The following is a 14,534-nucleotide window of genomic DNA, read 5'->3' as shown; positions in this document are numbered from 1 at the left end:
TAACCAGGTGTCTTGGCCTGTAATGCAGCCCGCTTCGCTCCAGCCTTTCAAGAGGCATTTGGGGCTGTGGGCTGTGATGGAGGGCTTGGGATGAACAGTGGGTGCATGAGTGCAGATGACCCAGCTTCTCAAGTGCTAAACGGGGGAAAGCTTGCACTACAATAGGAAGCCCAGGTAAGGCGGCCACTAAAGGCAGGAATCCTAGAACCGTGATGTTGGAAGGGACCCCGAGGCTCATGTAGGTTGGCTTTTGACCAGCCTTCAGCCATTGTTTGCTCCCATCTCAGGCAAATGGGCATCTTGTTGGAAGCACATTGTGAGAACCGTCTCATTCTTTTTCAAATAAAAGGGGAAATGTAAACAAGGAAGTTAGTGTTTGGGATCTGCCTCAAAGGAAGCTCTGCATGCAGCCATTCCCTGGGAATTCTCTGCCAGTCTATGGGGCAGGCAAGGTGAGATCACTCCCCTTGAGACCCTTTGGCCACCAGTCCATAGTTGCAGTCCTGGTGGCAAATCAGTGGGTTTCCCCACCCCACATCTCCAAATGGGGAGGATGGTTGTTACTCCAGAACAAATAAGCCTCTGACGTAGGCGGCTGTGGCTTGTCGTCGGCCGTCGGCCTGTCTTGTGATGAAGTGGGGAGGTGGTGCTGTTCCCCAGGCTGTTGGTGCTGTGATCCACTATCCTGCTCTGGAGAAAGGCCAGGCGTCTATAATTATCCTCGCAAGTCACTGCCTCCTGCTCCCCTGCTGTCCTTTCACATCTTTCCCCCAGTTTCTCCCCACACCTCCTCCCCCCTGTTCTTAGCTTTTCTGCAAGAAGTCGCAAGATTGTGCTGAAGGGAGCTTGCCTGCCTGTTTTAGCCCAAGCAGAATTTGGGTGGCTTAGGGAGGCCTAGGTCCTTTGGGGCCCTATTCCCACTTGCTTCACAGCCCTCCCTGCCCCATCTTCCTGCTAGGGTGCAATCTAGAATGAAGTCCCCTCCGCCTCTGCGTCAGTACAGGACGCAGGGTTAGGGTGATGTGGATGCTCCCTGCTGGGGAAGTTTCCTCTGGCTCAGAGGCAATCCTGCAACCCTCAAATTCCTCTTCTTGTTTATATCCAGCCCTCCCTCCCAAAGGAACCTTAGTCAGGGGAGTGCCCCCAAGGGTGTGTGATAGAGAGATTAGGGGGGTTCTTGCCCGGTGGATCTCAGCAGCTTCCTGGAGCAGCAAGACAGGATGGGAGGTATCAAGTAGCCTGAGGAATTCTGGCTTGTTTGTCTCCTGGACTCACATGCTTCCTCACCACGTCATTGCTGTTGCCTCACTGGCATGGCTGATGCTAGACTCACAGCTGCAGAAGTCCCGGCCTGTTTTCTCTCAAGGAAAGCCTGCTGGGGGGGGGGCAGGGGAATTATCCAGGGCATCTCTGCTGTCAGGAGAATAATAACATAGGAACATGAAGACCGCCTTCCTGCTGGATCAGGCATTTGTTCTCACAGTAGCCACACAGATTTTTCTGCAAAGCTTGCAAAGCTGGGTGCAACAGCAACACTCTTTGCTCTCGTGTGACTTTCATTTGGAGATAGACTGCCTCTGGCATTGGAGGCAGAGCGTTGGCCCTCATGCCTGGTAGCCACAGATAGCCTTCTTGTCCTCCATGAATTTGTCAGATCCTGTTTTAAAGCCATCCAGGTTGGTGGCCCCATTGCCTGCTGCAGGAGGGGGCTTCATGGCTTAACTGTGCGCTGTGTGAAGGACTTCCTTTTTTATCTGTCCTGAATCTCAGGGACATTCAGCTTCACTGGATGTCCCTGAGTTCTGCTGCTATGGTAAGAAAAGGAGAGAGAGAGAAAATCTCTATCCGCTTTCTTCACCCTGCACTTAATCTTATGAACCTTTATTTTATCCTCCTCGTTTACTTTCATTTTTTTCTACACTGGAAAGCCCAACTTTTGCAATGTTTTCATCCCAGGGGAGGTTGCTCCATCCCCTTCAACTTTTCTTAACCTTTTCCAGCTCTACAATATCTTTGTTTTTTAGGTGATGCAATCTGAACTGTGAACAATATTCTTAAGTGTAGTTGCAAAATATTCTGCCCTGTCCCTGTATTTTTGGGACAGCCCCACCACCTGTGTGATTGAATCTCTCTTCAGAACCAAGCTTTTCCATGAACCCTTTTCTACAGCCCTTATGCTCTCTATACTCTGCAGCAAATGAAATAACCACACATGCATCCTGATTATTATTATTATTATTATTAATTACTAGGTGTTTACCCTCAGGTGAAGTTACACCATTAAAACACAGTATTTAAAACAGTTTAAAACAACATACAATTGCAGAAACAAAGTGGGTCCTAAAAAGATATACCTCAGGTGTCATAGGTAAGGGCAAAGAGGTGCATATTGGAAGGTGCCAGACACACCTCTGTGGGGAGGGAGTCCCACAGCCTACGCCTGCCTGCCTCCTCTTCGCTCTCCTTCAGCTGTCTGATCTCCCTTGTGTTAGATTTTAGATTGTAAGCTCCTTGGGGCAGGGACTCTGCAAAGCAGCAGGCAAAGTGATGGCACTATATCAAGGCTGGAGAACTAACCTCAGGCCACCCCTCCTCTCCGAGGCCATAGCCCTCACTGGGTCTGCTTCACCCAGTCTTGAGAATTCTTGCCTGACTGAGATGAACCCTTATCATGTCTTGTGCTTGTCTGGATGGAGAACGGTGGGCAAGTAGGTGTAGAGCGTAGCCTGTGTCCCAGAGGTAAAATTTACATTTGTTGCTCCACCTACTTTTGCCTCTGGCCCCACCTGCCCCACATGTGGCCCTTGGAGGGTTGCCTAGAAGGGAGTGTGGCCCTCAGGCTGGAAGAGGATTCCCCAGCCCTTAGCTATGGAATCAGTTACCTTTCCAGTGCTGTGTGGGTACATCTATGGGACCCCACTTGCACCCCCCTGCTGCATAACCACAATCCTTTCTCTCCCCCTGCACCCCACTCAATACTTGTGGGCTGTATCCCTGGAACTGTATCCCTGGGAAGCTGGTTAGCCTTTCACGGGGCCAGTCCTTGCTCCCTCAACCCAGCCCTGTCTCTCTCTCTGCTGCAGTCCGTCAACGAGTTCCTGGAGTCCGTCGGAGCACCCTTGGAGATCGTCGACGGCTTCATCGACAGCATCGCCGTCACCATCCCCTGGTCCGCCTTAGTCACAGAGAACTGCACCGTGGAAGTGAGCGGCCTGCAGATCACGTGCCGGCCAAAGTATCGTACTGGTGAGAACCGGAGGAGAGGGAGAGAGGGGACAGTACTGATCTGGAAGCTGGGGGTGGGCAAGTGGGCAGCCTCCTGCCTGCCTCACCTGGTGGCCCTCTCTTCTCCCTCTGCCCTCCTGCAGCTGCCCCTGGCTCTGAGTCACAGAGCTGGGCATCATGCATGACCACCAGCATGCAGCTGGCACAGGAGTGCCTGAAGGAGCAGGCCGAGGAGCCCTCGGACACCCCCCAGCCCCTGGAGGGGCTCGAGATGTTTGCCCAAACCATTGAAACCGGTGAGTCCTTGGGCAGGGGGAAACGGGTGGCCGTTGGTGGTTTAGCAGCTCCTAGTGGGATTATTCCCACCCCCCACAGCCTGTTCCTGAAGGGGTGCAGGCAGGACTGAAGGAAGGGAGGTCCCCCCCTTTGTCCTTACCTGCCTGCCAGGCTTCTGACCCCCTGTTCTCCTTTGCTGTCTGCCAGTTCTGCGAAGGATTGAAGTCACCTTCTTGGACACTGTGATACGTGTGGAGCATGTGCCCAGTGGCTCACAGGGCAGCGTGGCCCTTGAGATGCACATCAAAAGGTAATTGGCTTTAAGGTGCTCAGGTGCTTTTTATTGGTAGGGAGGGGGAGGAGCTCCTGCTGCTTAGGATTCCAACCCCTCCATTCTGTCCCCCTCTCCACCTGGCTTTCCATTCCCGCCTCTCTCTTCTGTCCCCGCCCATTCTCAATCCTTATTGGGTTGTCCTGCGGGGTTCTCCCTCCCACTTTTTGTAGAAAACCCCAGGATTCCTCCCCCCTGCAAAGCCCTGCCCAAGCGTCTCTCTTGAACACAAACCCTGTGGGAGAGGCTGTCCCTTTCAGCCTAAATAGCAGGAATTGATGTGTGTATATGATTTTAACGTAGCTGAACAGCACATTTATAGCAGCGGGGGAACAGAGGGTGACCTCTCAAGACTAAGCAGACATTCAGAAAGGTCATGGTTTGAAATACAGCCCTTTTGGGGTAGAGAGGGGAGAGAAGACAAGGAGGATAGAATAGCTGAAGGGATTTCCCCAGGTAGGTAGAGCTTGGTCAGCCATCACCAAAGGGTCGCTTGAGGGCTGCTTGTTCCCTCTCTGCCCCCAGCTGAGTTCTTGATGCTTTGGTTGTCTGCTGCCTTCCCTCCCTCCCCCCCCCCCCACCAGATTGGACTACTGTGACGAAGCCGTGAAGGAACCTGGGCAGGCAATCACCGTAGACATCCACCAGCCGCCACCGTTTGTGCACAAGATCCTGCAGCTGAGCGGGGTCCTGCTTTACTACGAGGAGTTTGCGGGTGGCGCGGGCGGCCACATGCCATCGTCCCCTGTCCCAAAGGTACAGCCCGGGGGGGCTTCCTTGGTAGGGGGGACTTGACTTTCATGGGTGTCAAAGTATTCTGTCCGTCTTGGGCTTCCCATCCACCGAGGGGTGAGGAGGGTGCGTGTTGCGGGCTTCCCTGTGTTCAGAACTGCCTCGTCTCTCCCCTCCACGCTAGGGGGCTGCCGAGTCTTCAGAGTCCCAGGCGGAGGAGGCAGAGGAGGAAGAGGCTTCCCCCAGCTCTCTGCTTCAGATTGGCAGCTGCTCTGGATACACGGAGATGAGGATCAAGCTGAAGCAGAACGAGGCCTTTCCTGGGCCCAAGGTGAGTTAAAACGGTGCCTGAGGTTCTGCAGCCATCCAGCAAATAGCTGATGCATGGGAAAGCCATGCCTTGTGTGAGCTGGGGGGCTTTGTTGGACTGCTCTGCTGAGGCATAGGCAGCTGCACCCCCCTCCCGTGGAGAAGTTTAAAGAAGGCGCCCCCCCAATGCCTTGGCTGCCTTTGCACAGGCAGGTGGATGCGCTGCCTCTTTCTCCCGTGAGGAAGAGGGGGCCTGCCAACAGAGGCTGCCTCTGGCTCATGAGGAGGCATGTTTTGAACTTTCTCCCCCTCTCTCTGCGCAGCTGGAACTGGATGGGAAGATGGGGTCACTGCACCTCCTGCTTGCCCCCCAACAGATCCTATACCTGCTAGATCTTCTGTCTTCCCTGAACTTCTCTGGTGAGCTCTGTGTGATGTGGGTGGGAGGAGAGATGGAGAAAGAGCACCGTGCAAACCCACAAGAGGTTTGACCTCCTGCTGTGAAGCGATGGGGTGGTTGTGGCTCCTTTGGTCCAGCCCAGCAAGGCCTGTTGGGGTAGCACATTTGAACCCATGCATGCCTTTTCCCCCTCCCTGGAGGAGGTGCCAACTTTTGCACTGGGACAGGTGAGCCTTCTGCAGCCCTGCAGGTCTCCCCTAATCCTCTTCTCTCTCTTCTCTCCCCCCCCCAAGAATCCAGCCTCTTGCAGGAGCAGCTGAGCAAGAGTCGCCCCCTTGACTCAGAGGACCTGAAGCTGATTGAGCAGGACCTCAGCCAACAGCTGCACTCAGGGCTGGGGGCTGGCCCCACCCGCCTGGAGGGGATGGAGACCTGCGTTGGGCTGGAGAACGGAGGTGACTGCTGCCGGCGGGCGGGGGGAGCAGCTTTGCATGCAGGAAGATCCCAGATGTCAAACCCCCAATAGCAGCAGCTCCAGGTAGAGAGGCTGAAGAGCTGCTGCCAGTCAGTGCAGGCAGTACTGAGTGAGATAGACCAAGTCAGAACAGGGACCTAGGGCAGGTTCCTATGTTTCCACCTCTTCTCCTCCTTCATCCTGGGTACATCTACCAGGGCCAGGTTCAATCCCTTGCATTCCCCCTCTTAAAAGGATTCAGGTAGCAGAAGGCTATTTCCCCTGTTGCCTATTGATGTTTGAGCGACCATGAAATGAAGCCCCACTTGATTCCTGCTTGGTTTCCGGACAAGGTCTTGGCGCGTTAACTTGACGGACCGGACTGAGCTGGTGGCTGCTTTAGGCCCGCCCTCTCCTTCTTGCCCTTCCTTTGCCAACTTTCCTTTCCTTTTCAGAGATGTTCTTCTCCATGGCTCCCATGACCAGCAGCGTGACCTCCGTGCGCTCAGCCAGCGAGCTCTCTGACATCGACCTAGACTCCTCCATGCACAGCGACGCTGGCACCAGCCGCCTACAGGCTCTGCCCTTTGCGCCAGGGGTAAGAGCCCCAGCAGGCTGTGGGGGATGGCAGAGGGAGGGGTGACCCTGGGTAGGTTTCCGGTGGGCTTGGACAGGTCATGCCTGAGGTCTGGGTGCCTGAGGAGTTTGTGCAGGAGGACCCAGGGGAAGGCCTCCTCGTGAGGGGGTGCTTCCTTTGCTCCCTATCCCATCTCATCACCCAGGCACACAGCTTTAATGCTGCCCCGCAAGTTTCCAGGGGGCAACTTAACACAGCTGGCCCAAGGCAAAGGACAGACTGACGCATCCCCTCCTCCATGTTCAGAAGCTGGCCAGACTGAGAGCTGATTCAGACTTCAGTGCTGGCAACAGGATAGCACCCCCCTATCCCAGCATGCCTGAGGGCTGCGGACTAGTTTAGGGGGTACAGGGCCCTCCCGCTTCTGCACGCCACAGAGGGGAACAGCCAAGGAGGCTGTGCTGTTGCCAACTGCTGTCTGAGGCTTTTGCCTTCCTGTGCCCAATGGCCTTGCCGGCCTTGTCGGTAGGCCTGCTCTCCTCCCAGAACTACTTGCCCTGTTCTCAACTCTCCACCTTTCTCTCATCTCCACTCCGCCCGCCCCCTGCACAGCTGATGTTGAGCAGTCCCAGGCGTTACGGACGGTCACCCTTTGCTGCCACCCTGCCGTGCCTCAACAAGATACCAAGTAAGATGGTTTAAATTGCAAATTGATGGGAGGGAGAGGGTGGGATTGTGCAGGACTTCTTGATAAGCCCAAGTAGTGCCAGAGAGGAGGCGGGCGCGAGAGACCCGTGGGGTGTTTTCCCCCCACTGGTGTTGAAGGGAGGACTGGTTGGTTGGTTAGTTAGAGCATTTGTACCCTGCTCTTCAGCCAAAAAGGCTCCCAGAGTAGGGTACAAATGCTCTAACTAACATACAGTCGAAACAAGGCAGTCCCTGCCTACAGGCTTACAATCCGAAGGAACATGGCACACAAGGGGAAAAGAACAGGGAGGGAAGAGGAAAGGGAGAGAGAGGCGCTTGTAGGTAAGAAGCCATCATTCCTTGTGACACTACAGAGGTGTAGCTTGTCCTGGTTTTCAGTCAAATGAAGGCTACCAAAGTAGCTTACAGATATCAGTAGTGAGACAGTCCCTGTTCTCAGCATTACAATCTAGCAGATGTGGCACTGAAGGAAAATGGCTTGGAGGGTAGAAGGAAAAAAGTAAACTCGAGTGTTACAAAAGAAGGGACCTACTGCTTGGTATGCAGAAGTTCTGGTGTGTTCAGCACCTCCTTTTTAAAAATCTGTTTCATTGAGATCCTAGAGAGCTGCTGCCAGCCAGAGCAGACAGTGCTGGACTTGGTGGACCAGCAGTTTAACAGCTTCTTAAGAGTTTCTCCCAGCAATCTCTGGGGCAGCTGCGTCTAAGTTCAGGTCTTTCTGCTCCAAGACACTCTCTCTCTCTCTCTCTCTCTCTCTCTCTCTCTCTCTCTCTCTCTCTCTCTTTTCCTTGCATAGGCAAGACCAGCCACCCGCAACCCCCCTCTCTGGAGAACCAGCGGCCTGAGGTGTTGCTGCGGCTGACGATTGGAGGGCTCACTCTCACGCTGCTGCACCAGACCCCAGAGGCCCCCCATCTCCAGCTGGCTCAGCGCTTCTTCTCCCAGCTTGGGGGCCTGAAGGACTCTGCCTTTGGGGGTCGGGATTTCCAGCCCCTGCGCCAGTGCTTTGAGGGGGCCTGTCCACGCAGCAACGTCAGGTGTGTATTGGGAACCGAAGGCCTGAGCACAGCAAAAAGCAACCCTCCCAAGTGCTCTGCCCAGGCCCTGTGGTGTGTGTTTGTGTTATAACATTTGTTTAAATCGTGGTTCCCAAAGTAGGAAGTAGCAATGGGATTACCTGGGGGGGGTTCTGCTGTAAGAGGGAAGGGGACAGAAGGGGGCTCCTGGAGGTGTAAATAACTATCAGACTTTGAAAAGCTGGCATCAAGTTCATCAATATTGTTGAATTAATTAAACTAAATAGTTTTCATTGGATTTTGGATAAATGTGCAATTAATTGTTACAGTTTTGAGTTTCGCTGTGATATTATCTTCCTCGGTGGGTCATGCAAAGAATGCATTTGACAAGGTAGGGTGGGAGGTCCCGGGGTGAGTTTAGGAAACCAAGGGGGCATTGGCCTGGAAAAGTTTGGGAACCACTGGATTGCCATTCCACTTAGCTTGCAAAAATGTATCATAGAATCAGAAGGGTCCCTGAGGATCATCTAGTCCAACCCCCTGCAATGCAGGAATATGCAGCTGTCCCTTGCAGGGATTGAACTTGCAACCTTGGCGTTATCAGCGCCATGCTCTAACCGACTGAGCTATCCTGAGATAGTAGACATCCTACAGTGGATGTGACTTAATGAGAGTAGAGCCTGCTGGAACAGGGATGGTGGGAGTTGTAGTCCAACCACACCCGGAAGCTCCCTGGGTCCCCACCCCCGCTTTGTGCTTCGCTGCCAGCAGGCAAGGGACATTCCCTGCACCTACGCTTGCCACGTTTGCAATCTGGGTGTCTGTTTGCATCTTCCAGGCTGACTGGGGCCGCTGTGCAGATCAGCTGCGAGCACAAGGCCTCTGGGCAGCTGCACATGTTCAGCTGGGATGCATCCTTTGGGCTCCTGGAGATCTTGGAGTGCCTGTGGACAGACGACAGGACGCAAGCCAAGCCAGAGTACACCGAGGTGAGGGCTGAGCCCCATCAAGGGGAGTGCAAGAGCAGGGGGCACCTGGGTGCTGCTCACTCCCCCCCCCCACATGCCCACTTGCACTTCCTGCCCCAGACAAACTGGAGGCTCCCCGGAGCCCTGGCTGCATTGGTGCCACCAACAAAACTATCAGTGGAGCAGCCGCCTGTCTGATGAAGAGCATGGAGTTCTTTTGTCAGAGGGCATCCCTGGTAAACTGGTTTCGCTTCTTTCTCAGCTGCTGGTCTTCACCACCCCTAGTGCCTTTCCCTACAGCCAGTCGCCTCGCCCCTGTGCCCGTCTCCAAACCAAGCATTCGGAGAAGCGGCCTTCATCCTCCAAGGTGAGTGTCCCAGCAGGCAGGGGGCTTTTTGCGCAGATCCAGCAGCAAATTTCTTTCCCCTTCTCACTCGCTGGAGAAATTCTGGGCAGCAGTGGGTGGAGCCTTCGTCTTCCTTGGCAAACCATAAATGCATGAGTGTGTCCTGTTATGTCCCACCAATACCCTTGAAGAGCAAGGAAAGTGCTTTGCCAGGGACCAGTGTGTCTCAGTGGGCTGGGTTTGCCCTGCAGGACACAAGTTAGCCACCCCTGGCTCAAAAAGCGGCAATGCAGGCACCAGGTGAGCCAGCCTCTCTGGGAAGGTCGTTTCATAACTTGGGAGCGTCATAGCAGAAAAAGGCCTCTCCCTGGTTGGGAACTGCAGAAATCCTCCACGTTTCATTTTGTTTCTGAAAAATACTTCCAGGAAAGAGTTAACCTGGATAAAATTAAAATGAGAGCTGGGCAGAGCCAGGTCCCAAGTCTAAACCAGCCTGTGGCTTTCCAGGTGTTTTTAGACTCCTGACTTTCATTAGCCGAAGGCTGCAAAGACAGTGAGGTGTTGTAGTCTGATGGGACCTGGAGAGCCTCAATGCAACCTAAGACTTGGGCCAAACCTGGGTTAGCAAAGCTCTTGTTTTTGCTGGGGAGACGCCTGCAGCTTGCCACCTCTTGCTACTGTACTTCCAGAGCCGCCTTGCCAAGGTCCCTGCCAAGCAAACGGTTGAGCTGGTGGCCGAGCTGGACGACTTCTGCTCCGACGTGGACCTGGCGACGCTCGACCGCCTTTGCTCGCTGCTGTGCCGTGCCACGACGCCCTCCACGCCAGCCTGGCCTCCTCCCGAGGCACACTTGGTAAGTGGGGGGCGGAGCAGACGGAGAAGCCACGGTGCCCACTTCTCCCCCCGCCCCCACCAGGAAGAGCCTCCTCTAATGGTTTTCTCTCCCCACTCTTCCCCACCCCGCTCCTGGCTGGGCGCCAGGCAGATTCTCCCCCTGCTGCCAAGTGGCAGGCAAGTGTGCGACTGGCAGCGCCCAAGGCCACCCTAAGGCTGCAGTTCCCGATCCCAGACCTCCGTCCGTGGCCAGAGAGGCGGCCCTGGGCCCAGAAGGCCGTGCGGCAGGAGAGCCTGCGCCTGGACCTGGCCGGCGTGGAGCTGCAGGTGGAGCTTGGGCTGGCAGGCATCACCCAGCTGGAACTTGCCTTCAGTGACCTGCATGGTAAGGAGAGGCTGCTGCAGGACCCCTGCTCCCTGCCTCCAAAAAGACCCCCATCGGATTTCTCCCTGCCTGTATCTGGGCAAGTCAGAGGTGGGCACGCCCCCTGGTACAAGGTAGCATTTGTGTATGCAAGATTCAGGCTCCTAGGAATGCCCCTGTTGTGACAAAGGGGAGCAACGCCCAAGAGTGCCTCTCCCACCCACTTCTTCGTCCAGCTGCAACACAACAACCCTGCAGAGCTGCCAGTGGTGGGTCTTATTTGCCAGTAGTTGCTTCCACCCCCCTCCCACTTATTGCTGCAGCTCAGACAGGAGGGGACCTGGGGCGCTCCAAAGCAGTTCATGTTTCCTTGGTGGAAGGGTGGGATTTAAATTCAGTAAATAAACATAAATTCCAAGATCCATGCCCCAACAAGTTGTGAATGCAAGGAGTGGTGGTGGTTTGATGTGGTTTGGGTGCCAGCTTTGGCGCGGGTCTCCTTTCGCCCGGGAGTGGGGATCTGAACCCTGATGCTGTTTGGGTGATTTGCAGGCACGTATGAAGGCGCTGAGAAGCTGGCCGTGCCGTGCTTGCGGGTCGGCAAAGCCCCCGACCTGTCCGCCAAAGGGACGGGGAAGAAGTACCTCCTCCCCAAGTAAGTCTGGCTTCCGCGTGCAACCTCCCTTTGCTACAGCAGCCTCTGCAGGAGTCGGGGTGGGCTTGGGTGGTGCCTTGGCGTGGGCATCCTCCTCTCTGTCCCAACGTCTTGGGTATTCGGGGGGGGGGGGAGCATCCACAAAGGTTCTGGCCCTTCTCTCCAGCACTGTCCTCTCCCCTGGCAGAATCGCGTTGACCCTCCGCCCTCGGGCCAACGACACTCCCTGGGACTTGGCCCTGGCGAAGCCCGGAGAGATGGAGCTGTCAACGGCCGAGAGCCCCTGCGAGCTGAAGCAGCCAGAGCCTTCGCCCTTCTCCTCTAAGCGGACCATGTACGAGACGGAGGAGGTGAGAGGGTGAAGCGACCCAGGGGGTGGCGGGGTGTGTGTGTGTAGCTGCTAATAACCTAAGGGGGGGTCTGCTGGACCAGGCCAATGGCCCACCTAGTCCAGCATCTGCTTCTCACAGCGGCTAACCAGATGCCCCCATGGGAAGCCCACAAGCAGGACCCAAGAGCAAATCTCCCTTCTTGTGGCTTCCAGCAACTGGGATCTGGAACCATTGCAGGTTTTGGCTGTGGAGGCAAAGCCCAGCCATCCTGGCTAGCAGCCATTGATCGCCTTCCCCTCCTCCATGTATATGTCAGGAGCTCGTCCTACACTCGAGTAGGACTCTGGTAGAGACACATGCCCGACTGGCATGTTCTCTCCCTCCTGGTCGATCGTTTGGGAGCTTCAAAAGCTTTCTGCAGCCCAAACATCACAGTGACGGATGCCAACAGACATCGGCACACTTAGGGATCCGCAGAGTCTGCGCAGTTCGCATGACGGACCTCAGCAACTCAGCATTTTGGCTAATCTACTTTATTTACATATAAACACACACGGAGCACTGCAACATGGCTCCCTCTCTCTCTAGCATCAGACAGCAAAGAGAAAAAACAAAGGACAATAGTCCCACTTCATGGAACACAGTAACACAAACATCCTGTCTCCGTCACTTCCCACTTTGTGGAGTCAAAACATATACCATCATGTGATAGACAACAATCCCATGACTGCAATCACGGAGCAGGAATTCTAACAGTATATGCCCCCTGTGGGTGGGAGTTTTGTAGTTCTTCTGTGTGGCGTTGGCACCAGCTTCCTGCTAGCTTCTGATCCACGCTGCCCCTCCACTTTTCCCCTCTAGATGGTGATCCCTGGAGATCCCGAGGAGATGGCGGAATTCCAGAGCCAGACGCTGGAGGCCTCCCAGTATGCCCTGGAGGTGACCTTCCCCACCATGCACATCTTCCTCCCCAGTAAGGACTTCTACGAGAGCATCTACAACAGGTCAGAGTCCCCTGCGCCTGGGCGTCCAGGGGGTGGGGGGCAGCAGGAGCCCCTGAGCAAGTTGGGCATGTCCTCCTCGAGGCTCTTCTGCACAAGGGGTGGGAAAGAGTCACAGTACTCAGAAAGCCGAATTTGTCCTTTCCATCGGGGGAATGGGAGGAATCTGCCTTAGACCAGGTCAGGCCATTTGTCCATGTAGACCAGTACTGTCTGCTCTGACTGGCAGCATCTCTCCAGGGTCTTTCATATTTCCTGACTGCTACCTGCTGCCAGGGACTTAGCCCGCCTTCATGACACCTGCTCTGCCATTGAGCTTGTGGCCCTTCCCTTGGTTCGAAACAAGACCTTCTGGGCATCTCTCTCTCTCTGCCCTGCATGGCCATGATTGACACCACGCCCTGATCCTCTAACCTAGCTGGTGGGCTCTGCAGTCCCTGACATTTGCTGCATCCTTGGGATAAGCTGCAGGGGTGGGGAGCCTGTGGTCATAAGGACAACAGAAATGTAGCTCTTGATAACTTTGTCTTCCATGAATTCATACAATCCTCTTTTAAAGCCATCCAAGGTCTTCATTGACTCCTGTGGGAGGGAGTTCCACAGTTTAACTCAACTTATTCACATAGTGCAGAGTTTCTTACTTATTATTACTATTATTATTTATTAAATTTATACACTGCCCTTCACCAAAAGATCTCAGGGCTACCCTGTGAAGTGCGGCTGAGTTGACTGGCATCCAAGGTCATCCAGTGAGCTTCTTGGCCAAGAGGGGATTGAGCCCTGATCTCACCCAGGTCTTTGTCCCGCACTCTAACCACTACACCACACTGTCATGGGACAGGCTGTTCATGCCGACCTTCTTTTCCTCCTCTAGGATCAATAATGATCTCCTGATGTTCGAGTCCTTCAGCCCACCCCCCACCCCCTCCGAGCTTCTGGGGGGCGCTGGGTCCACAACAGCCCCCTTTGTTGGAGAAGCACCAGCGGACACCCGCTGGCAGGAGAACTTCAAGATGTGCAAGTCGGCCTTTAAGCTGGGTGAGGGAGGGCACCCCCATGTCGGAGGGTGGGGGGTGGGAGGGAAGGGAGGAGGGTTTTAGTACACACCAGTTCCTTTGAGAGGCAAGACTGGGTCTTGGCCATCACCATCTTGCAACTTGGCCAAGCATGCTTTATAGACTGCCTGGACTTGGCGGGGGGGGGGGGGCAGCAGGAAACAGGCTCTATTCTGGGCAGTGCAGAGGTTTTATGGGTCTGTAAAAAAAGGCCTTCCCCGCCTTCCTCTCCCTGCTTTCCAGATTCAGACTCCGAAGATGAGGATTCTCACTTCTACTCCGTGGATGAGGCAGCACAGCGGAAGAAGGGGGAACAGAGGAGCCCCTTTCCCCAGAGCTGTGTCTCTGTTGTGCTCTCTGTGGGGAAGGGGCGGGTCACAGCCCTGTGCGATGCCAAGGTAAAGGGGGGTGGGAAGGGGAGAGAGAGAAGGTTACAGGCTGACCACTCATGTGACCCTGAGATGGGGGAGGCGTTATTTCTTTTATCTGATGCTATTTTAATTATAAAGCATTCATAAACCGTTCAGCATTTTAATAATCCCTAAGCAGTATGGGAAGCTTTCAACCATGTACTGTGGCTAAATTTGGGAAGGGGCATTAAATCTTAGGTTTGGCATAGACCCTTTAGCTTGTTGGCACGGCTGCTGTGTGCTCCCTGGAAGCTAGGGCTTGCTTGAGCCACTAGGGCTTCCTAAGCTCTTGACCATGGTCCTTCGTCCTTTGGTCCTGGCCCATGGCTCCTGGTTGCCAGCTCACCTTGCGCTCTTGCCAACCAGATTCCTGTAGGAAACCCTCAGGAAGGATTCGAGCACAAGAGCCATCTCCCGTTTTGTTGCTTCCAGCAAGTGGAGTTCAGAAGCATTGCTGCCTCCAACCGCAGAGGCAGAGCATAGCTATCGTGGCTCCAGGAATTTGTCTGTTCCTCTAAAGTCATCCAAGTTGGTGGCCGT

The 14,534-nt window shown here is 54.7% G+C and overlaps 1 protein-coding gene across 1 annotated transcript in view; it reads left to right on the top strand.

Annotated features, from left to right (window-relative positions):
* ATG2A (autophagy related 2A) overlaps positions 1-14,534 on the top strand; it is a 37,764-nt gene that overhangs the window by 2,478 nt on the left and 20,752 nt on the right. The window contains exons 2-20 of the mRNA XM_083591967.1: positions 3,084-3,246; positions 3,369-3,521; positions 3,709-3,811; positions 4,417-4,588; positions 4,749-4,895; positions 5,197-5,293; positions 5,567-5,728; positions 6,183-6,325; positions 6,917-6,992; positions 7,809-8,049; positions 8,867-9,017; positions 9,259-9,363; positions 10,032-10,196; positions 10,325-10,562; positions 11,094-11,196; positions 11,384-11,546; positions 12,390-12,532; positions 13,404-13,567; positions 13,828-13,982. Coding sequence (XP_083448093.1) covers positions 3,084-3,246; positions 3,369-3,521; positions 3,709-3,811; positions 4,417-4,588; positions 4,749-4,895; positions 5,197-5,293; positions 5,567-5,728; positions 6,183-6,325; positions 6,917-6,992; positions 7,809-8,049; positions 8,867-9,017; positions 9,259-9,363; positions 10,032-10,196; positions 10,325-10,562; positions 11,094-11,196; positions 11,384-11,546; positions 12,390-12,532; positions 13,404-13,567; positions 13,828-13,982 — 2,844 coding nt within the window. The remainder of the gene's footprint in view (positions 1-3,083; positions 3,247-3,368; positions 3,522-3,708; positions 3,812-4,416; positions 4,589-4,748; positions 4,896-5,196; positions 5,294-5,566; positions 5,729-6,182; positions 6,326-6,916; positions 6,993-7,808; positions 8,050-8,866; positions 9,018-9,258; positions 9,364-10,031; positions 10,197-10,324; positions 10,563-11,093; positions 11,197-11,383; positions 11,547-12,389; positions 12,533-13,403; positions 13,568-13,827; positions 13,983-14,534) is intronic.

The sequence above is a fragment of the Podarcis filfolensis genome (assembly GCF_964270895.1).
Source record: "Podarcis filfolensis genome assembly, chromosome: 16".
Taxonomy (NCBI): Eukaryota; Metazoa; Chordata; class Lepidosauria; order Squamata; family Lacertidae; genus Podarcis; species Podarcis filfolensis.
This window is presented reverse-complemented; position numbering and strand designations above follow the sequence as displayed.